At 44.1% G+C, this 24,447-nt stretch overlaps 1 protein-coding gene and 1 long non-coding RNA gene across 10 annotated transcripts in view; one reads left to right on the plus strand and one right to left on the minus strand.

Annotated features, from left to right (window-relative positions):
* Mbnl2 (muscleblind like splicing regulator 2) overlaps window positions 1-24,447 on the plus strand; it is a 154,159-nt gene that overhangs the window by 102,054 nt on the left and 27,658 nt on the right. For 6 of the 9 annotated variants that reach the window (XM_021181445.2, XM_021181449.1, XM_021181447.2 and 3 more), the window contains exons 3-7: window positions 590-754; window positions 6,854-7,054; window positions 10,299-10,562; window positions 17,062-17,115; window positions 17,794-17,947. In XM_021181445.2, coding sequence (XP_021037104.1) covers window positions 590-754; window positions 6,854-7,054; window positions 10,299-10,562; window positions 17,062-17,115; window positions 17,794-17,947 — 838 coding nt within the window. The remainder of the gene's footprint in view (window positions 1-589; window positions 755-6,853; window positions 7,055-10,298; window positions 10,563-17,061; window positions 17,116-17,793; window positions 17,948-24,447) is intronic. The other 3 variants (XM_021181450.2, XM_021181452.1, XM_021181451.2) reach the window with 1 other exon arrangement.
* Window positions 5,706-10,382, minus strand: LOC110309066. The gene is made up of 3 exons (XR_002379652.1): window positions 10,233-10,382; window positions 8,784-8,969; window positions 5,706-6,641 (listed from the first exon to the last, which is right to left on the minus strand). It is a non-coding gene; the product is annotated as an uncharacterized LOC110309066 (long non-coding RNA).

Here is a 24,447-nt window from a genome sequence, read left to right on the forward strand (position 1 = left end):
ATGGTTTTTCTCATGTTACCTATGTCCGTGTCCAGAAGATAACACAGCCATGAGCACGCCTTACTTTGTCATCCATGATTTTAAGTCAGAGTCTTTAGTCATGGGGAAGGGTGAGGGGCAGGGTGGGAGCTTTGTATTGGTGTCAAACATGCAGGTGCTTATCCAGCTCACAGTAGCGATCCCTGGGTGGGTATCAGTCAGCAGTTCCAGGAGTTCTGTCCCTATCGCCCACACTCAACAGCTGCAAACTCATGTCTTTGACTAGTCTGGATCACACACGTAAAACTTACTTCCATCTTCATTCCAAGAAGGGAAGGTGGTTCAAGGAAGGGAGGAACAGAGGAAGGGGAAAGATGAGGGGAGGGGCCTGGATAATCATGTAATATTTGATTCCTTCTCTGTAACACACACACACAAACATATGCACACATACACACATGCATATGTGTATGCACACACGGCATACATGCAGACACACACGCACACGCCTTGGAACAGAAGGAATGAAAGTAATGACTGGACCTTGTTGGCAATGGAGTCCCCGGCTCCCAAGTACAGTCCTAACCCCAGATTGTCCGTTTTTTTGCAGGGCCGCTGTTCAAGAGAGAACTGCAAATATCTTCATCCTCCAACACACTTAAAAACCCAGCTAGAGATTAATGGGAGGAACAATTTGATCCAGCAAAAAACTGCAGCAGCGATGCTTGCCCAGCAGATGCAATTTATGTTTCCAGGAACGCCGCTCCATCCTGTGGTGAGTGTGCCTTTTCTAAGGGTGGGCTGGGTGACGGCAGGGTTGGTACGGGCAGAGCCATGGTGACCAAAAATGACCTCCACGTACTCTGTCATCTCAGTTACAATCAGAGCAGTTAGCTCTGAAGCTCAGTGGATGCTGAGAACGGTGTTTTTCACAGCCGCCTGTTTCTCTTAATTTGAACAGGAAGAGAAGTGTGTGTACCACTGGGACAGGGCCAACCTCTAATTAATATCTGGGAAATGTAACCCACACTAGCACTTTCTTTATCAGCGAACTGTGTTCTAAGCCATCTTCGTGTGCGAATTGGTCCACGTTTTATTTAGAGTTTGCGATGTTTATGTGTTGGAGAGGTTGGGACACCTAAAATAAGTTGAGCAATGCAGTGGATAGTTTGTGTAGCTTACTGGCATCATTTTAAGGATGGGGAAAGAGAGAAGCATGGAGTTAAACGAGCTCTCCAATATCATGTAGCTAATGAGTTGAACTTGAACTAGATCATTAGCCTGGCTGCTCTGTATAGTGTGCTCCAGCTGGAAGCAGTCAACAGCCATGGAAGGACGGATGTCACAAGCAGCAGCACACCAAGAAATGGCCTAGTTGCTTCATCTCCTGTCTCTCCCAAGCCTGCAAAGGGTGTGGTAGCTGCTGCAGCAAGCACCAGAGAGTCGCTGCCCCAGGGAGTTGAGTGGATGGATGTGTATTGTGGGATACTTCTCTCCCTGATGTCAGTGCTTGAGACTACCTCCTAAAGGTCTAGAAATTGCTTTAGAGCTGAGGCCCTAGGGGAGAAAGGCATGCATTTGGCTCTGGTGGGTTTCATTTACAATGTGAATTATTTGTCAAAAACAAGCTAATTTTTTAAAAAGCCAAGAGGGTGAATTTTCACAAAGGGCTATTATATAAAAATTAGTCTGTATTGTAATAAAAATCTTTGTGAGTGAGCACAGCTAAATTAAAAGGGATGGAGACTGGCCAGTCCCATTTTCTCCACTGTGTTCCTGTGAGATGGGTTGGGCAGGGAGGGAGGGCAGGAAGAGTGGAGAGGCTGCAGACAGATCTTAGCCATTCTGACAGCCTCCAGGTAGAAACTGACTCCCAAGATCCAGCTTTTCCCAGAGTGGGAAAAGATGCAGATGGTTCTAAGGTGAGGCAGATGCAGGCTTTTCAGGTAGACGGATGCATGAACGGGGCTTAGTCAGACAGAGACAGGAGGGTATTACACAAGAAAAGGTTGCCTGAAGGAAAAAGGATGTCAGAGAAGTCATCACACGCCAGAAACAGTCATCCCAGACAGACAGACAACACAGTACATCCCAGACAGACAGACAGCACAGTACCGTTTAATCCAGACACCAGCCATCTCAGAGACTACATCTACAACCACATACATACATAATTTATGATGTGACCATATACATTATTTTATTAAATTATCTAAATGTTAAAATAATGCACTTACCCATATTAACGTCTATGGCAGTAAATTTAATCCGAGCCAGGTCAATAAAACAGCACAGAGTTATGTATCTCAGTCATTCCAACTGGGCACTTCCTGTTTATTTGAAACTAATAAGAATTGACCCTGGTAGTTGGTCATGTCCATTTTAGTATGGAAAATCTATTCATGTCATTAAATATTAGTTGAGCTATCTTTGAAAGTAATGTTTATGTCTTTGCCTCAAATACTAGTTAGAAGTTAATGCTAGTCACCGTTCTGCTATGAAAAGGCAACAGCCCATTTAAATAGTACATTTTTATGTACTTTCATACATTTTTTTACAAATTTAATACATTCACGTATTAAATACTACAAACGTTACAAAAATAAAATGTTTTTTCAAATCTCAAGATGTATTAAAGTGCAGAATGTGCTGAGTCTAATGCCCAACTGCTCTACCGACAAATTTCTTCTTCGTCAGAACTCCTGGTGTGGTGCGCTAGGAACATAGAAGGGAAACACACAGAGATCTGGTGGGGGATCAAAAGGAGACAGACAGAAAACCAGCCCTTCGGAAGAGATTTTCTTCATGAAGGCCTTCTGTGGATCTTGCCCTCGGGCCTCCTCAGCTGCGTGTTAGCACTGAGAGCTGACAGGCACCAAACGGAGAGTGTCTTAGACCTCTTGGTAGCAGTGCCATGCGAGAATCTTGTCATCGAGACTGGAGCTGGTGTGCCTCTAAGAGCCGAGTCTTCCAGAGTGGCCTCAATAGAGACTCCTGTCTCAGCTGCCCGTGGAAAACTGACCTCAGATGCCATGATCCGAGGCCGATGATGTAGAGTCACACTCGGGCGTTTCATATTGATCCAGAGTCTCAGAGCTGCTCTTCCCAGGCAGCAAGAACTGATACAGCTACTCAGGTCAGGCTGGCATATCCTGTTCACAGAAAGAAGACCCGAGCCAGTGGAAGGACACACAGTGCTCTCTGACTATGCTCCAAAGACATGATGGGTTAATTCCAGGCCTTCCCTCCATCTTCTGTTCTAAGAAATTACTGACACGGTCTGTGGACCGCACCAGAGCGTCTGGAAGCCCACACTAGGAGCCTAGGAGCCATGGCTCTGACTTTCCCTCTTGGGAGCTGCCTTTTGACCTGCTCTTGACCGTAAGCTATGCCTGCTTCCCATGGATTCGTCTGGGACAACTAAAGACACAGACATGCGGGACAATGCTTTGAACGTCCGAGAACAGTTCACAGGTGTAAAGTAGTGTGGTCTGTCACACTACCACTAGAGAATACGCATCCCAGCCAATGACCATAAAAGCGTTTTCACTCATCGACATCAGGGAAAGACTCTCTGTGTAAAAAAGATAATGGTCTCGTATCTAATTGAGTCTGTCGTCATGAGGCTTATGAACTCTTAAACATTGGAGTTTCCCACGACGTGAAGTATTTTTCCAACACATGTTTTCAAAATGGAAGACAAGATATTTGCTGCAGTTAAATCCCCCCTTTTTTTTTAATGTGCATGACTGTGCTGGTTAGACTCGTGCTAAAGAAACATCAATTTGAGGCAAAGACTGTGATGCTACAGATATTTATGCTGCTAATGAGAGCAGCTATTGGCTGAGTTTGCACAGTTGGGAACAGAAGAGAAAGAGACATTTGTTTACCTTATCTTTAAAGTGCTTTTTCTTGTTCGCTGCAGTTGAGAAACCTTAAAACCCAAAGAAGTTAATTTCCTCCTCAGGAAACAAAGTTAAGTGGGAATGGACTGGGTTTGAACATCGCTCTCTCTACATCTGTATTTGTCTGTTTGTTTTTTAAATGGCACGGTGTCTTAGTGAAATGTTACTGCTGTCACCCATAATGCATACTGAATATAGTTCAGGACCTTACATAGAATGAACAACTACCATAATTTTGAAGACCCAATTTAGTGTTTTATTGGAATAATTTTGTTGGTACCAAAAGGGACTTTGGAAATACATCTTCAGGACCTCACAGAAGGTCAAGGCTCGATGGACACTTACATCACCATGTTCAACTGTGGGAAGAGAGGGTTGGGAATCTGCATGCATAAAAAAATAAGATTAAAAAAAAAAGGACTAGAGAGAGCTGGTTCAGCAGTTAAAAGTGCTTGCTGGTTTCCCCAAGGACCCAAGCTTGCTTCCTAGCGTCCATGTTGGGCAGCTTGCATGGCAGGTACTCAAGTGTTCCAGAGGTATCTGATGGCCTCTCTGGCCTCATGGGCACCTTTAAACACACATGGCACACACAGGCACAGGCACACATGTACGTAAACAAATAAATGCAAAACTAAGAAATCTTTACATCCATAAAACCGCATTGGAGATGTGTGTGGACGTTCTCTTTTCTAAATACTAGCTTTGTTAATTCCTCTCCGAATTGAATCACGTGGTACAAATACAACACCATTTCCACTCCTCATTTATGAGAGTGGTCCCCAAGTTTAGTCACATACCTCTCACATACTAAGTCTTTTAAATGAGAATTTCAAGGTTTCTGCCAAGACTTATTTACTGCGCCAGCATTTACCACTTTAAAAATCGGCCTCAACCCAAGGTAATTCACATACAATGGGTCCATTGAATGACTGATGTGTGTGGGCCTTTCAAAGTTGATATTTTTAATCCTCGCATAACGTGGCCCTTATACTATTAAGTTACTCGATTTTTTTTCAATAGTACCAGATTACAAAAGTGACAGTTACTAAAAAGCCCCGGCTTTCTATAATTAGGACTCCAGCGGGTAAAACACATCCATCACATCCATGGAAAATTTTGTGGAAAGTCAGAGAAGAAAACATACCAAACCACTCTCCTTTCCCAGTGCACAGCATTCGTGTTGCAGTTTCTCCCAAAGCAAACATTAATTCTGGACCATAAAGATGTAAGGGTCCTCATGGGAGAACTACCCAGCTTTCCTCCAAGACCGTTAGAATTACCTCCTTCAGCTCTCAGCCACTCCTGGGAGGATCTCGCCGCCTCTCTAGAAACCTCTGAACAAACTATCAATGATTTGCTGTCTCCCAACGTGGCCATCCAAAAGAGACAGTACTCCCTTGTCCTAAAGGAAAATGTATTACTAAAGCTGCCTGCTAGCTTCCCCGTGTGTTCAACAACTCATCTGGAGTCTAAACAGACAACAAGGACATTACCCTCAATGTAAAAACAGAGAAATATTATGACACGTGGCAACAGCATAGCACAGTGCCACAAAGTCACGTCAAGATGTGACTGGAAATATTTGAAAACTTATCGTGAAAACAGATAGGTTAAAAATTGTTTGTAAACGTGGGGATAGAGCACAGTGGAAGAGCACTTGCCTGTCTTGGAGAGAGAGAGAGAGAGAGAGAGAGAGAGAGAGAGAGAGAGAGAGAGAGAGAGAGAGAGAGNAGAGAGAGAGAGAGAGAGAGAGAGAGAGAGAGAGAGAGAGAGAGGAGAGAATTTATAAATGAAAGCCAAGCAAATAAAGAGCTGTTGGGACCAGTTCAGCATACAGTTTATTCTCAGGAAAATCTTTGGGAACCATGTTAACAATGGTTCTTCATGGGTTTAAAAAAAAAATGCAGGGTCTGTGTGGTGACACACATCCATAATCCCAGCACTCCACAGGCTGAGGCAGGAGGACTGCTGAGTTTGGGGCCAGCATGAGCTGTGTCACTAGTTACAGTCTATTCTGGACTGTCTATTGAGACTATGTTTAAATAAATAAATGTGAAACAAGGTTTGTTGTCTACGTGTGCATAATACCTTCTCTGAAAGGCAATCTTATTTAGATAATGATTAGATGAAACTCTTAAAAATAATTATCCTATCAGCCCATGGTATGATTATTCTTAGCCAGGTCTGTTGTGATGGAAAACACATTTACCCAGGGACCAGGCATGCTTGTCGCAGCTTTTCTGATTATGTGACCAGGAAACAAAACTGAGTTTTAGCAGTCAAAAAAAAAAATGATCATAAAAAAAAAAAAAAAAAAAAAAAAAAAACACAAGCTCTCCCATCCAGCCTTTCAAGAATGAAAGGATATATTGACGCATAGTAGGGCAGAGAGCAGCACATAGTAGGTCCACATGAAAAATGCCTAAGTGTTGAGGATGCACATGCTAGTGATGAAAAACTGAAACATGTTGGTACATCTGAACAAAATAAATCCTGAGTATACTCCCGGTGCTTCCAAGCATGGATTTGGCCAACTGGAATATCAGCTATAACCAAGGGGGGGTTTACTCATATGCCTTGTAGATACCTGTAGGCATATGCTTAGATGACCAGTCTATGTTCTGTACGTCTTACTGCCTTTGGGTTAGAGCACTCAGTAGCTTGGAGTGATAGGTAATTTGGGCAGAAATGAGTATTTTCAGCTCTTCTATATGTGTATACGGTTCAGGCAAGAAAGGACTTCTGATGTTTTCATTTCTGAGGAGCAAAAGAAGAACAGAAAAGGGGGTGATTAATGAAATTTGCATTTCAAATTTGAACTGTATAATGCACACAAAGGATATTCTAGGCAGTGGACACGTTTCTCTCAGATAGCATTTACTAATGACTGTGTGAATTCTTGCTCAAAAGACTCTCACTAGTAAGTTCTGCACTAAAAGAGTTTTTCCTGTCTTGTTTTCCTTCGACAGCCCACTTTTCCTGTAGGTCCCACCATAGGGACAAATGCGGCTATTAGCTTTGCTCCTTACTTAGCGCCTGTCACCCCTGGAGTTGGGTTAGTCCCAACAGAGGTTCTACCCACTACACCGGTCATTGTTCCCGGAAGTCCACCGGTCACTGTCCCGGGCTCAACTGCAACTCAGAAACTTCTCAGGACTGATAAACTGGAGGTACTTCAATTACGTTCGTGTTTGGAGATGCATTGATGATAGAAATGTCTGTCTGTGAGAGTGGATGGATGCTTGTGAAATGATTTCATCCTGCAGAGAAAATCCACGTTCACGCACAAACTGCTTCAATCCCATGTATTCACAGTTCCGTGCTATAAAATAGATGCCCTGTATAAAGGAAATTATCCTCGAGGCAAAGAACAACTTTGATATAAGCAAATGCCAGCTGCTTGGGTTTTATGTATAAGAATAAAACATTAAGCTAGACATGGTGGCCGGTGTCTGTAACAACAGGGCCAAGGAGCTGGCATGAGGAGCCTGCCACAAGTTCAAGGCCAGACCAGGCTGCAGAGAAGTTCACTGTGGGCTACAGAGTGAGAACCTGTCTTGAAACACTAAATCATCCACCAGTAGAATATGGACATCATCAGGATGCAAGCCAGAGAGTTGGCTCTTGGTCTTAAGTGCTGTGCACAGTAGAAATAGCTTTAGTGGACCCCAGAAAGTTCTGGAAATGGTCAGAAGCCAAACAGGTCAGGGAGCACCCCCCAACAGTTCTATGAATCAGGTGTGGATGCTGTTGCATGTCTTAATGGCTTTATTAGTAAGTAGGAGAAAGTGTAGCCTGAGTCAATTTGGTTATTGATCTGCTGTCTTTAAAGTAAATCCGAATGTTTTATAATGTTCAAAAGGGTTAAATACATATATTTTTACACATACACTTTTGCATTTGGATCAGGTAAATCCTCCCGGACTTTGTTAAATAAAATTTTTCTTTAGTCAGAGCCAAGGGTTCTCCTATTAGTCTTGCTTCACACTCCCTGTGACAGACAATAGGGCGTTTCATGTGGTTATGTAAAGATTCTGGTAGATTTCTGAAGTTTCCTTTCATTCCACTGTTGATTAGGATTGTTAGGTAATCTCTGTATACTTAGAATACAGACCTGTTAAGGAATATTCTCCCAGCGTGTGTGAATTTTAAAACTAACCAAATATATCTTGGGGGCAAGAAATGTTTATTGCTTAGCCCCTGGGGAATGTTTTAGACTTCAGGATGTCAAACTACAAGTATTTTCAAAACTACATTTTTTTTTGCTTAGTTTGTCCAGAGTATAGTGATGTTTAGATGCAGAGAATAAACTAGTCACTACTGTTTGGGAAACTTTAGGCTAGCCTAGGACTACTGAGATCTGTTCTGAGAAGGGAAGTGTTTTAGCCTCTACCTGCTGGGGCTGAGGGAGCTTAGGTGCTCAGGGTATGACAGCAAAACCAAATAACATGAGAAAGGTTGAGAACTAAAGGTCTTTTCTACAGGATTGGTAGTCAAGACACCCGAGACTGGCAGATGACCTTACAGATCAGCCTTTGTCCTTTACATACCAGGACAGACATCAGCTGCACACAGAACATCTGTGAGCTCCAGCTAGACCTGTGAAGGTCAGTTAGCCAGGACCCAGATCTTCAATAACCCTGGATGTGGTATTCCAGCACTTGGGAGGAAGAGGCCTGGGGATTGGCAGTTCAAGGCCAGCCTCTGCTACATAGTTACTCCGATGCTGGCCTCGGCTCCGTGAGATTCTGTTGAAAAAACAGAGTGAGCAAAACCAGAATCTAGGTGAAGATCTGACTAGATTTTAGTGTAGAGATGTTTGTAACTGATGATGGGACGTTGGCCAGTACCCAAACAGGGAGAAATTGGGAACGACTCTGAGATTCAACCAATACTTACCTGTCAACCTGGCTTGGCCACAGGTCAGTGAAATACTCAGAAATGACTGCCTTGTACAGACTTGAGCTTCTTATCTCTGTCCCTTCAGCAGCATCACTGGTGACCAGGAAACGAGCCAGTGCTTACGTTTCCTGGCTGTGGGACCGAGGCCAGAAGAGGCTACTTCACAATTCTCTGGGCTCCTTCCTGCTGGTATTTATAGCAAGGATGAATTACATAAGTAATGTGCAGAGGCTTTGCTTACTTCATACCATCTAGAGTGAGGAGTACTCGATGTCCACAGAATGCATCTGTATAGTGAACTCTTGGCTCTCACTATAGGGTTCAGAGGATAGAGAAGTTCAACTGTTTGAGATCAGCAGTTCTAACTTCTCTGTTCTATTTGTTTTCATTTTTCCTCTTGCTGTATTTCTCTATCTTTCTCTCCTTTCTTCTTCTTTGGGAGTGAGCAAAAAAAAACTACAGTGAGTTTAAAATGAAAGCCTTGACGCTGAATGTGCTAGTTCCTGCGATTGGTGGTTTTTTACCTGTGATACCTTTGCAGAATGTGGGGTCGGGAGGGAGGAATCCTCACAGTCAGGAGCTTTGCCCTCATCCTCAGAGAGGAGAACAGATGGGTCATTTCCCCAGAACTATCTATATACTGTGATAGCTTGGTATACAGGCTAACCATCCTTTTGTACCAGGAACAGATAGCACCCCAAAGATACTATCGTAGTAGGGGGTACCAACTGCGAGAGAGAGAGAGAGAGAGAGAGAGAGAGAGAGAGAGAGAGACAGAGACAGAGAGACAGAGAAAGAGAGAGAGGTGTAACCAGCACAGACACATTGTAAGACATAGAGTGACTAGAGAGAACTTGAAGGGAAGAAAAGGAGAAGGAAGGGAGGGGAGAGAAGGAAAAATAAATAAAAAGAAAGTATGTGGGAATTATATAACTCAGGCCACCTAAGTATAGTAAAAAGGAGGGTGGAATGGCAACAAATAGATGATTGATTGATTGATTGATTGACAGGCAGATAGAGAGAGAGACACACACACACACGTACATACAGATGTGCATGCTGTATGATAGGTAGATATATGCACAGGCTGTATAACTGTTTCCACACCGGCATTCAAAGGCGTAAGTAGGTAATGGAAACAAATATGCTATACTTTGCAAGAACAGTGGTGTCTTTCTTCAATTATTTTTCCTTTGTCGTTTTAGATAAAGAACAGATTTCAGATTAATTTCTCTATTTCGATATCCACCCTAGAAAAGTGGGCAAAACAAAACCCAGAATTAATTAACTCTTTAGCAATTTGGGTAACTTGGGTTCTAGATCATTACAGTTTTACCCTCTGAACCTAAAGACACCATGAAGGGAAATCTCCCCCTCCTCCTCCTCCTCCTCCTCCTCTACCTCCTCCTCCTCCTCCACCTGCACCTGGTCCTCTCCCCCACCTACCCCTCCGTTGGCGCGGTGGCCACCAGGCTTTCTTCTGCAGCACTCTGCTCTTTCCCGTTATCTCAGGTATGCAGGGAGTTCCAGCGAGGAAACTGTGCCCGGGGAGAGACAGACTGCCGCTTTGCACACCCGGCAGACAGCACTATGATCGACACAAACGACAACACCGTAACCGTTTGTATGGATTACATAAAGGGGCGTTGCATGAGGGAGAAATGCAAATATTTTCACCCTCCTGCACACTTGCAGGCCAAAATCAAAGCTGCGCAGCACCAAGCCAACCAGGCCGCGGTGGCCGCCCAGGCAGCCGCGGCCGCGGCCACAGTCATGGTAAGTGCGCCCGCTGCGCCCGCACTGCTGCGCCTCCCAGGCCGCGGGTGGTGCTTGCGGGTGGGAAGGAGCTGTGCCTCCGGGCAGCTGGGAGACAAGGCTGCCATTCCCGCTGCTCCGCTGCCTAAGCTCTGTCGTCATCCCCCACCCCTTCTTGTTTTGTTCTGTTTTGCCCTTCCTTCCCTTCACAATAACTAAATCCCCAAGGTGCAGGGAACCCAAGCTGTGAGCTCTGTCCCCTCTGCAATCTGGTCTCCAAACCTCCCCTATCCTTACTAGGATCATGGGTCTAGGGCCTTGCAGTGAACCAGGAGACAAAGCAAGTGGTACAGCCCTATTCTACAGTCAGTTAGGGGGAAAGGGAGTGGCCCTCAGAAATGCTGAGCAACCAGTGACCCTGTGGATCACTAGCTTCTCCTCCCCCCATTTCCCCTTGGCTGCGCTGCCTGCCAACAGGTCAGGGTGAGTTCAAACTCAGGAAAGGATGAAATGGAATTGAGCTAGCTGGTGCTAAAACGAATGACCTAGAAGACCTCTAACCCAGGCTAGCCCTTTAATTCTCCTCACTGTCCCTCTAGCTGCTATCTCTCCTGAGTCTCACAGCCTCCTCCGCCACAGGAAGCATTGTCATTTTGACCGTCTGGGAGCCTATAAAGACTCCAGAATCTTGTCTCACCTAGAGTCTCAGAATCAGAAGATTTAGGGCCTGGAAAGACAGCTCAGTGGTTAAGTGTGGACAGTCTTTGGGAGAACTGGAGTTGGCTTTCCAGCATCCACATCAGGTGGCTCACAACATCTGTAACTCCAGCTCCAGGGGAGGGGGTCTGGCTCCTAGTAAGTGCACATCCTCAGACAGACACACACATACACATAACATTTAAACGCCCCCAGGTGTTTTGTATGCATGCTAACATCTGAGAATCACATGCCCAGACCACTCCCCCGGCTTGGTTGTATTCAGGAATCAACTGAAGGGTTTGGGAAGGATCTACCATTGATGCCTAACCCCATATTAGCTGGTGCAGTGCTATGGTTTGGAAAGGAACCAGGCCCAGGCCCTCTGAATCTTTGGGGCGACTCAACTCCAGTGCACACTCACAGCTGAAAACCAGGGCACTAGGTTGCAGAGATTTTTAATGAATTTACTTTAAAGCAAGACATCCAGATCGTCAGAAATCTTTACATGTACAGTGGGCACATCACTCGCACCCATTCATAGAAACCACTTAGAGCCTGCCAGCCCTTGGCACCTGCTGGGTGGGGTGAAGGAAGGAGGCTGGTTGCTTTGCCCTTCGGGAGCTTGGCATGTAGAGTGTGAGCAACTGTGCTTGTCAGCCACAGCGTGGGAAGCATGGTAGGCTCCAGGGAGAAGGGTGGACACAGAAGCGTATCCTCCCTGGGCAAGAACAGATAGGACTTCAGAGATGAAAGGCACCTGAGAGTGTAGTCTAGGTACTGGAGAGATGGCTCAGTGCTTATAAGCACTGGCTGCTCTTCCAGAGGACCCGATTTCTATCCCAAGCACCCACATAGTTCACAACTATCTCTAACTCTGGTATTAGAGCACCCAGCGCCCTCTTCTGGTCTCCACGGGCACTGTAAGTGGTTCAGACAGTACTCTGAGTCTTTCCGTTCCTGTACACGTGGGGCCAAATGCATCCACATGAGAGGGAAATACTCCAACGAAGGGTTTAGTGGAAGTGGAAACCCTAAACCTGAGTATATTTGGGAACAAAGTGGAGGGATGCAAAGATAAAAACACATAAATAATTCAACCTATATGAAAATGAATTATCTTTAGAGAAAATGAGCCCTTTAAGTCTGTGAGTGTAGAGGACTCAGTTTCCATCTACTTAGTGAATCTCTTATTTGGTGAGAGTCTTCTCTGTGGTTAGTTTTTCAGACCAGCCCCAATTTACTGCTCTTTGTGTTGCTTCTTGGCCAGCAAGGTCAGGTTCCCAGACGGCATTCATTGTATAAGCCACACCAGGGACTTAGGGTACTCCCTGGCCTAACCAGGACTCTGCTATTGAGACAGTAGCTTAACTGGCCAGTTGACTTTTTCTGCATCATGTAACACCTTCACAGAAGAGAGAAAGACAGGGCTTGGGAATGTTGGAGACGGCTACCAGGTCTGTCTCCCCTTTCTCCCTCCCCCCCCCTTGGCTTGTCATTTCTACTCTATGAGACCAACGTCTCCCCATGACACAGCCATCTGTAGGGATATATTCTTACATCTGATGAGAAAGGAAACAATGTTTCAACAGAGGCTCTGATTAAAAGTGGGGGTGGATCACTGCCATTGTCTTGGTGGCTACATCTCTATGGTCAAAGTGACAGAAGCAGATTACCCTGGGCCACCGTGGCCCAGCTTGAGACACTGAATCTGGAAACATTTGTCCCTCTCACTCAAATACCTGTGAAGATTAAAAACAGGGTAGTCACCGTGACTATCAAACTCAGCCCCACCTTGTCATGCTGTGGTTATACGTCGTCCTAGAAGTCGGAGTTCCAATACACACGGCCAATACCAAATCCAGTCCTGAAGGGGCAGTGTGCCGAATCTGTGTCAGTGGTAGGCGACTCAGGGTGGTGGAGATATGAGCAGAAGTGTCCATTTACCCAAAGCCCCACAGTGTGAAGCCACAGCTGAGCTCTGCCAGAGGCCCTCCTCCACAATCTCACGTCAGCTCATCAGAATGCAGGAAGGTTGCTGCAGTAGATGCTGCGAGAGTCAGTTACCATAGCTTCTTGGATTGTTACACTGTGCCCAAATTTGGAGTGCTGAGCAGTCACAGGATTTCGAAGCATCTTTGGAGGCAACCGAAAGCAATGTAGTTTCAGAACAATGCCAGCGCCTCTGTGACAGTGATGGGAAGATTGCTGAATCTGTCACATCTTTCCAGTTAATGTGAAGGGCTCATTTGAAACCAGCCTTGGTATAGTTTGATGAACCTTACAGGCAAGATTATCCAGAACAGTGCAGAAAGTCTATTATTCTATTTCCTTATTTAGAGGACAAATGGAGAGCTGGGTGCAGCTGAAAATGCTAACCTTCCATTCTCCAGACTTCCTTAGCCGAAGACAGAGCGCTTCCATGGTGTAGGTTCTTATTATTGTCCAGGGATCTTCCCCCTGATTTTAAATAGTCAGGCATTAAGAAGGAATTTAAAGCTCCGACTCTTGAAAAGAAGAGGCATTTATCTCCATTTGAGCCTTATTCTTTCATAATACCTCTTAAAATATGAGCATCTCTCTCACGAGAATTTTCCAGACCTAAGAGTAAGCTTGTCAGAGGTGCCCTTTGCTAGTTTTAACACAAAGGGTATTTGGTCTTCATGTGTAGTCTTTGTTCACATAAACCAAGATGGATGGCAATGGAAAGAACTGGTAACGGGACAAGCTGCCGGTCGCCAGATAAGTTTCAGTGGTTCTGGAAAACAGTCACTGGAACTCCAAGCCCACACTTCTGTCTGCCTCATTTTAGGACCGGTGAGCCGGCACTTCTGATTGTTGCCCCCGGCTCTCCCGACCTCCTCCATCCCCACCTCTGATGCTGGCCTGGACAATTGTTCTCACCTTGACCTGTAGTGTGATGGTGCCTTGACTCTGAAAAAGAAATCTCAACCTCTCATAAAGTCTTATCACTGGTGTCTATCCATTCAGACCTAGACCATAGAGGATCAGTAAGAGAGACAAGGCCAGCAAGAAAAGAGACCAAGTGTCTGGCATGCAGTGGGGTTCTGGTTAAATTGCCCTTTCTTGCACTGGTGCCAAACAGGCTCCTAACACACCCGGGACTGCTCTATCCCTGAGGTGAGATCTGAGCCTGAAGGTGAACAGACATTCTCACCTGGGTCCGTAGCTGTATGCCAGCAAGCCTGTGGTGACATGATTGTCTATGTGTGTGCTTTATGCACATTGTATAAAGCCTTAAAATGTATGAAACCCTTCATATTTCAAAACCTCAATGCATCTTAGAAGAAAATTGCATCTAATAAAAGAAATATACTGTGCAGTGGAAAAGGGAGAAATGTCACAATTCTTACTTTACATCAGGTCCTAAGTTACTCTAAAGTGTAAAAATCAGGTGTTAACAACCTAAAAGAAAAATAAACACAGACTATTAAACATCCAAAAGACTGCCATAAAAAGAAATATTAAACGGTACTTATTCTGCTTGGAAAACTCACTAAAGGATGCTCTGTTGCATCAAAATTGTGTTCCTGTGTACCAGCCTTAATGGAAGTCAAAAAAAGACCCGTCCACTAGGAAATTTGTTTCCTAAATCCCAAAGGCTGGGAAAGTAGGAAACTGGAGACTGAAAGTTAAGGAGAGAATGATTTCGGGCTCTGCCAGCTGATGAGCATTCCCAGTGGTCTGTGAGAGTAGCCATGGAGTCCTCAGTGAACTAAGATTAGTGAAGCTCGGAAACCACAGCAAGCCTGGGAGGGCCCACGGGAGGGTGCAGTAAGCAGTCAGTTACTGCCTGATGACCCGAGGTCAATCCCCGGGATCCACATAGTGGGAGGATGACTGTCTCCCACAAGTCATTCTCTGATGGCCCCACATGTGTAGAGGTGTACACACATCAGTCAATGAAATCAAGCCAACCCTGCGTCGGTTAACATTGTGAAACCTCACAGGAAGGAGAGATAACCAGAATTAAGTCGTGGAAGTTCATTGGATTTATATTTAATAATATCCAGGAGTTGCTCGGCACTGTGGTCCATGCTTGTAGTCCTGGCATTCTGGGGGGCTGATGCAGGAGAATTACTGTGAGTTCAAGGCCAATCTGGGCTAAAAAGTGAGGCTTTGTCTCAAAAACAAAGCAAAAAGAAATCTCTAAGAGTTTGGGCTGTTTTGATTTTTAATATTCCTTTTGGGTTTTTTTTTTTATCAGTCCCCAGTATTCGATCAACTTTATCCAAATTGCTTTCTAGAACATATTCTCTTCCCTGTTGGGGATTCTCTGCCTACAGCTCTTTCCACCTTATTTCTAGTCTCTTTCTCCAAGTTCCACAGCTCCTAAGCTTTCTCTCACATTTGTTTTTGTTTTTGTTTTTTTATCCTGAGTCATGGAATGATGGGCAACTCTACCTTTGCCAAGGAAAACATCATTAATTGTTCCTGTCTTGAGGGGAAAGCTCCATCTCCCTTCCTTTCAAAGACCACCATTCTCCCACAGACCTTCAGACTGAATTCTCTCAGACAAACCTTGGGGATTTACCTATTGTTCTCACCATAAAGGGGGATGGCCATTGTTCCCGTGCGCATTGGAGCTGCTTCCTGGACCTCCTTACTTTCCCAGAATCCTCTCCTAGAATTGTTCTACCTGTTAACAACCAGAAAGAGGAGAATTTTTTTTCCATTGAGGTCTAAATCAATCCATAGCCAATACTCTTGGTTGTTTAAATGAAACCATCTTCCCAGAAGTACTGGTGTAAGTTGAAGGCAGCGCTCTGCTTGTCTGAAGGCAGTTCCCTGCTATTTTAGCTGCTTGTTCTAGAAAAAGTCCCACTTGCCAATCAACCGGTTAACCCCTGATCGTAGCTAAAAGTACCGATAGTATTACCAAAGAGAAACCCCTGTAATACCCAACGACGTGACATGCCTTTTGTAGAGGCTACATTCTTAGTTTATAATCTGGTAAGTTGTTTGAAATACATTATAATTTCAAATGGAGTAGAAACAGAACGGATGATAAGTTAGTATTTTGAAATGAAGCACAGTAAAAGTGAAACACTGGGGAAGTTCCTGTTTAAATTCAAATTGTCCAAGGTCTGGGATGTTCACGCACATGCTGAGACCCACCCTAGCAGAATGAAGACAGGAACTGAGGCAATTTCCCATGTGATTCAGCCAAAAAATAACGACCCAAACCCAAACCCAAACCGTTTTTTTGCATAAATAACCTTGTGTTTGAATATTTTTTGCCTGAATTTTTTTTTTGTCTCAGTTTGCCACTTCATTTTGTTAGGTTAATCTGAATCAAAACAGAGCTAAATGAAGTTTTTTTTTTTTTTTCAAATTGGAATGTACTTGATTTCTTCATTATTTTATATCGGAACTAACTTATCAGATGTTCTTCAGCCCTATGGACCTTAAAAGTTTTGCATCCCCCTCCCCCCCCCCGAAGCAATATAAAAAAGTGCTTATGGTGTGTATGCAAGCTGCTGTTTTAATTAACTTTCCTGAATTTCAAACATCTATATTTTACTCTCTTATATGCTTTTAACTAAGGTATAGTAGATGCATTTTTTGCTTCGATACTAATTTAAGGTGTAATATTCATTTCTTTAGAGAACATTTTTGTTGTTGTGCATGCCTAGTGTTTTGTACGTTGTATATTGCATTCAGAATATTTTTTTCCTTCTCACCTATCCACAATGCAATGCCGTTCCCATGATGCACCTCTGCTTGCTGTTTACCTGTATGTTAATTCGCTTGAATCCCATTGGCCCACTGCCATCATGTGCTCGCTGCCTGTTATTAAAAGACTCAGTCGACTGCCAAAGCACTGAAGCGACCTCTCGAAGCAACTGTAGACCTGGTACTTTGACCTTTCACCTTTCGCTTTGCATGTAGCTTTTCAGAGAACCAGCTGAGATTTGTATGTAAAAATACTGGTTGCAGCCAATCATTATTATTAATTTTAAAATGGATGAATTCAATAAGGTGTTTAGTCATCTCATTTGCATATGTAATCTGGGAAATAAATATTGAATCTAACAAAATTTTAATAACTTTTCCAAAGAGTGAAGCAAATTTAAATTATGTGGCTCAGAAAAAAATGCTCATTGTAATTCTTATTAACCTTTAAATTCAAGAAACTGCCATTCAGTTAAAGAATAGATATTAATAATAACGCAAATGCTCCTTTTTCCCCCTTAGTGTAGTTTAACCTGTTTTTATTTAAAAAAAAAAAAAAAGCTGAAGCCATTTTTTTCCATTGTTGTTGCTTGATAGTTTTTCTTTCCCTTAGTTGAGATGCTACTCTTTTTGGGTTACAGAATTCATGCTTCCGCTCTCAATAACAAATTCTCACTCATTCGACATTGCCGCTGTTTAAATTAAGGTGCATGGCAGAGGCATCTCTTTAGCTGTCATTTTTTTTTTTAAAGAAAGAAAGAAAAGAAAAAAAAAGAATGTTGCAGTTGATGATCTCTGTGGACGTGGAATGCAAGCTTGCTTTAAGTTGGACACATCTTATCGAATTCTTCGCTTTCAGGCCTTCCCTCCTGGTGCTCTCCACCCTTTACCAAAGAGACAAGCACTTGAAAAAAGCAACGGGGCCAGCACGGTCTTCAACCCCAGCGTCTTGCACTACCAGCAGGCTCTGACCAGTGCGCAGCTGCAGCAACACACGGCGTTCATCCCCACAGGTACGTGCTCTCCGTGTCTGTGTCCTGTGCCCTTCCAGTCATGTGCTTTCTTCTCATCTCTTTAAGCTGTTTGGTCAAGGCATCTAGTTTGCATTTAGAAGGTGCGAATACAGCCTGGCCCACCACAGCCCTGGCTACCTAAACCTGTTGACCTTGCTTTGAGAGCTAAAGGTAGTTAGCCTTCTAAAGCAAAGGGTTTGGTGGGATTTAGCTTGAGAGACAGGGAGCGGTTAAAGCTTTGGGTCTCTTCTATTTACGCAGGCCCCCAAAAATAGTTTATGCAAGCAAGATTTTTTTTTAATATGAGATAATTGAAATTTGTCCTTAACACTCAATGACCTAAAAATATAAATTCCAGTAAATACTAACCGTTTTTTTCCCTGCTTCTGTTCAGAGCACTAAAAAGTCTAAGGCTACTCAAATGAAAGCAATCTTCTGCTCGTATTTTATATCCATTCTCTCTCTCTTCATCCTTCTCCACTCTCACCAAGTTCACAGCTATCTGGAGTGCTTGTCCTCCGTTCTAAGCCAATGAGTGATAAGAGGAGGGGCTACTGTCCCTTAGCCTACCAATCGCTGGAGACCGTCTGTTTACCACGGGGTCTCATGGGCAGAAGGGTCTTCATGAATTCCTCATCTAGTGGACTGTTTTACAAATGAGAAAACTGAGGCCCCCAGGATAATGAGAAGTGACTTTCCAAGGTGGCAGAGCTGACATAAACACCAGGCTGCTGTTCCAGTGCCCAGTTCCATTTACATAACATTACACCACCTCCACTGGCCCCAAAACAGAGTCTACAGACTTCCCCCCAAACCAGATTAAAATGGGGTTTTGTTTTTGAAGTGGCATGAAAAATCCATTCAGGTAAAGAAAAACAATGTAACACTTAGCCATTCTAACTCGATTCCCCCGCAATATTTTACCCAGTTCCAGTTCAGAGACTGCAGACACGGCCACATGCACACACACACACACTCACTCACTCACTCTTACAGACGTGGTCATCTTCACTTGACCAACTTTACCTTTTAGTCTCTGTTAGAAACAGGTGACTGGAACCTTGTTGGAAAGAGCATCCACTGAGTTTTTCCAAGCCCGTATTCCTTGTCCCATCACATCAAGGAGACACTGTCATTAATCAATGTGATTAGATATATTAATCTTAGAGTCCATACCTATGAGCATTAGGGTTGGAGTTTATTCTAGTAACAGTCTTTGTATAAAAACTGTAAATGAAAGGTAAACTATCTGAATTAGTATTTTAAATGAATTAGTAACCAATAAACTATATATATATATATATATATATATTAATAGAAATGCACTGTCAGAAAGTTCATGAGTTCTCAATCTATATTTAAAATACTTTCATATCTTACCCCACTGAAACCTAAATTAATGGCATTCCATGCTGTCTTCTTAGCTTAGCCGTATTTGTGATTGTAACACACCTGAAATAACATAATTACCAGAAGGTCAGCTCACCCTGAGGATCCTGTGTGGTTACTACAAGTGTCTCATTGTAGACTTTGTGGCCATTATATACTTTAAGAGACAGAAAAAAATGCCGAATGGAAAACTCTGAAAGGCAAGTCTGTTTCTGAAGAGTGGGTAATACAGACGATACCGTCTCCTGGGAATCCCAGTGAGGCCCTCCCTTTACAGCATGTGCAATACCCCAATCCAGTATGGACTGGTTGACTAATTCATCAAAAGTGTCCCCACTCTAAGATTCTGTAGAGACGCCCTTAAGTGTTTGCAAATCGAGGGTGAATAGCCTAGCTTAAGCAATAGCCCAGTGCTGTGGATGGGTAATGATAAATAGTCCCTGTTAGCTGGGCTGTGTCTGTCCGCCCTCTGGTGGATTCCCCTGGAACAGTTCAACTGTGTTGGCAACTTTCTGTAGCCTTTGGAAGCTTAAAGGTGGACGGTAGGTAGCCTGGTTAGTTCTGTGAATTACAAGTGCTTGTAGCGTATTTGCTATATGCTATAAAGATCACAGTGGATAACCATGTGAATTTTGTGTACTGGAGTGGTATTTGAACTTCCAACAAATTCACTACACTTCTCTGAAGTGATAGAAAATATTTTATTAAAATAATTTTAGCATAAGCTCTCACCCAATTACATCGACAGAAAAATCTCCATGATTGTGGTAGGCTTTCTTGTTTGTTTGCTTCAGGGAATCTTGCTTATAAACAATGTTTCCAACATTATGTAAAAGGTGACAGCGATAGTAATTATTTACCCTGGCTGCTTTTAAACCTCTGCAGATCAGGTGATGACACTGTGTGGTGATTTTTAGCAGATGGTTAACCCACTATTTTCAATGAACATTTTTTTAAATCTTTCTGTTAATGTTTTACATAAGCAGTTTTCATACATACAGATCAAAAGCATTTTTTGTGTGTGTCTTCTTGGACGGTTCCCTGCAGTGGAAGGCCAGGCATAGCTAAACTTTTATATGTACTGAAATCCTCCCACTGACGCAATGTGAATTTGGATCTTAGGCAATCTGCCTCTAGGCTTTAAGATTTCAATGTAAGGCACAGGATATGGGATTATTCTCTACAACCATGGTGGGTGGAATTCTCCTCTCTTGTTTCTTTCTTTAAAACAAAAACAATTATAGAGGTTATTTTAACTAAGAAGTTTATACATTTCCCTTGCTATGATAGGAAAGTGGCAAAATCACGCATGGTCTCAGAAACAGCCGTGTGATAAATAGCTTTGGGCATCTCTGTGACAAGTCTATTCTGAATGACTCTTAAGTATTCTTGCACACGCTGTCATTGTTCTTCAAGATGGCACAGTTCTGTCAGTGGCGAGAAGTTGTTTGCATTTTGCAGATGGAAAAACTGAGGCTGTGTTTACACTACAAAATGGCACGCACACACCTAAGCACCACCCACCTAGTTCTGGCTCACAGACGCTCGGGGTGAAGTACTTGTGCAATGGAGGAAGGAAGCAAACGTCTGAGATGCTTACTTAGAGAGCACCGGCATCCCAGTGAAACGTTGACCAGGTCAGAGAAAAGGCAGTGCAGAGTCCTCCCTTAAAATACTTCATTATGTTAGAAGTGCCTATGGGAGGCTCTAGGCCAGACATTTCCGCGTAAGAGAAACCATAAATGTTTCATAGTTTCTCATACACTTGAAAAAGATCTGTTCACCTTCAGGGGAAACGTATGGTCTCTATTTGGTGCAGTGAGCATTCCTGAAGCATGTGCTATGGTCTGAGTTGCAGACATGCTATGAAAAGGTAAAGGGTCCCAGAGCTGGGTAAAAACCAGAGTCCACAGCATGAAGGATGGGCTAGGTGGAGGCGTGAGAGGCAAGGTGTTCATCTTCAACAGATGCAGGCATGAACAGTACAGAGCAGGGATATTTTCCAAAGCAGGACAATTTGCTAACAACTTTAAAGGGGAGTAAGATTGCACCGTTAGGGGAAGAACATACTGGGCAGGTATGACAAGAGTAAGTTTGAAGAATAGAGCACCATTCCCTGTAGCAATAGTATACATTACTCATAGGATTTGTGGGAAGAGCAGAGGGTGGAACTAGGTGAAAGGTGGAGACATGGCTTGGAAAGCAGAGCAGAACCAGGATCTGGCATTAAGAGAGCAATCTACGTGTCCTAAGCTCCGTACGCCCCATGTTCAAATCACTCTTGGCCGGCACAGAGGGGCCCAGTGAAGTCACGTGGTCAAGCACTTCCCACATCCAGGACACAAGCCAGAGCAACACACTGCTCTCTGTGGCTGCAGGGACAGTTTCTGATGGTTGACTCCCCTTGTGTATTTCACTAGTGTAACCCAGGAAGCCCTTGAGAAAACCTGTTCACTATAGAACACAGTAAGAATAAAGGGGGATTTTTCAGCAGTGACTTTGAAGCCTAACACAGTTAACTCTAAAGTGGAATATTTTACAATCTAGACCCTTTAATAATTTTCAGGAGTAAGTTTCCCCCAAAGTGCTTTTTACAGTGGGCTGGAACACTGACCCACGAAGAGGGGTAATCCGAAGTGCCTTGTGCATCTAGTTAAATGGGATCTCTGCCTTTTTGAGACCACAGCAGAATGAGAAAGATGCTAAGCACTCATATAAATAGGTTAATAAAATTTAGAGTAGTATGAATGAAAAGGCAAAGAGTTCAAATAATTAAAACGAAACAGAAACAGAAACTGGCTTGGGTGATGGGGGAGATGGGGAAACTAAGATGAGATGATTTTCTGAAGAAATGGCTCAGACTTTGACACCTGAGGAAAGAAAGAAGTGACTAAAGAGTATTCTAGATCAGGGGCAGGGGAGCCCAAAATTAGATTAAAAGTCTAAAGTATTCAGTTGAAAGTAATGAAGGCCCATCCAGACGGACCTCGGTACCAGGGAGGAGTGCTGAGGTGGGGAGGCAGTCAGGGCCTGGGCTAGAAGAGCCTCCATCCTCAAAGCAGCAAAGCCTTCCCAGACTCGAAGTGACTGTGCCAGCAGAGTGGAGTCTGGAGCAGAGAGGAGCAGGAGGGCCCGACGGGATGCTATGGCAGAGCTGATAGTAGCAGTGTTGGGATGGGAACTTGCAGAGCAGCAGAAGTCATGGCTAGGCAGACAGGCCCTCGGCGGCTCAGAAGCAGCCACGTGCTGGCTCAGCAGGGAGACGGACCTGGGACGACCACGAGGAAACAGCAGCATCTCGCAACAACCGAGGCTAAAGGTCACACTGCGATGGCATTGGTTGCATGGTTTCCCCATGCGGAGGAGACCAGGTGGGAAAGAACACAGCTTAGCGTGTTCCACCGGAGAGTCTCGTGGAGGAGAGGGGAGGTCAGGGGAATAGTTAGGTGGAGAGGCTTTCAGTCTGGCAGGGCACAAAACATGGAAGCCATGGGATCACTGAGAGTTTGGGAATGGATGGCCTGAAACGCTCATAGAAGATCCACTGAGCAGGAAAAAAAATTAAATAAAGAGGACCCAGGCAGGCTCTAGAAACTCCAGCACATATAAATATTAGAGAGAATTCAGCAGAAGCTTTTAGAAGTGTGTGTGTGTGTGTGTGTGTGTGTGTTTGCACGCACGTGCATGTTTTAAGAAATCAAAGAAAGAAAGTGACTTAGTGTGCAAAGTGTAGGCAAGTGCCAAAATGTCCCGGAAACTGAGGATGAAGGTGTAACCATGTTCTGTGGATCTGAGCAAGAATAAAACCAGCTAGAAGAGGATTGAAGGACTGAAGGGCAGACGAGAGCAAGGGATTGAAAGCGTGGCACAGGGAACTTTCTATGTTTATGAAAGTAGAGAGAGGGGGATGGAGGAAGAGAGCGTGCGAGCTGCATGTGAGTTTCGTGTAAGCACATCTGTGTGTGTCTCGGAGTGTGTGCCAAGGTGGATGTACTGAGAGAGAGAGAGAGAGAGAGAGAGAGAGACAGACAGACAGACAGACAGACAGACAGACAGACAGACTAGAAGTAGTCCGCTTGGATAGTTGTTTCCCAAATCAGTGATGCCTGGTCAAAATGTAGGTCAGGCAAGGAGGTTCTTATGAACGTGAGTGAAGATATTTAGTTTCTAGATTTACATCTAACATCTCAGCAGGTAGTCCTGAAACCACACCTTCATGACCCTGAGTTTCTAAGAATCCTTATATTGCCTTCATTTACATTCTGAGGAACAGAGCTCCCAACACATCCTCCCGCCCTCCTGACTTTGATTGCTGTTCAGTCAGAATTCCGTGACACATGTACATCATTAAGACCATTCACAAGTAACAGAGTTCTTCCCAAAGAAGCAGTGACATTGGATTCCCTTCTCCCACTAACCCAGACACCAACCAACACTCCCTAACTCTTCGATCCCTCGGAAGCCTCCTTGAAGTGGCCATGATCAAAATCTCTCACCAGGGTCCTAGTGTGGTTCCAGTTCTCCACAATTACATATGTGGTACTTAGACTTCACTGCCATATGCCACCCCTTTGTCACAGAGAGTCTCCTAGCCAGAACAGATCCCAGACAGACCTAGGCAGCAAGTCCATTCAGAAGCTTCCATCTACATTCCTAGCACCCAAGTTGTGGCTCAAGAGACCCCTGCCATCCGCGGCAAGGGCTTTGATTTAGAGGATGTGAAATCTCAACTCACTGTTCTTCTTTTCACATTTCTATCGACACAACACACATTTCACCGCACTCCGGGGTGTAGCGCACTCTGGCGAGCATCAGCTCTGGCCTGGATTTAGCACAGGACTCTACCTCAGGCCATGTCCTTGGCTCACACTGCACTTGACCTTGGAGGGGTTACTGTGCCTCAGATTTTTTCATCTGTAAAATACCTACTCTCCACCTGACAGGGTTAACTTGATCATGTGTGTAAAATCCTTTGAGGTCTTCAGAGAAGGACACAGTTGCATCATCACATGCCATCCTCCTTAGGATCATGTTGGCCTAGAGTAGAAGGGGAGAGTACTCAAGTACTCGGAGAGTGGGGCTTGGAATCTTATTGGCTTTAAGTAAGTTGG

Source organism: Mus caroli, chromosome 14 (assembly GCF_900094665.2).
Source record: "Mus caroli chromosome 14, CAROLI_EIJ_v1.1, whole genome shotgun sequence".
Taxonomy (NCBI): domain Eukaryota; kingdom Metazoa; phylum Chordata; class Mammalia; order Rodentia; family Muridae; genus Mus; species Mus caroli.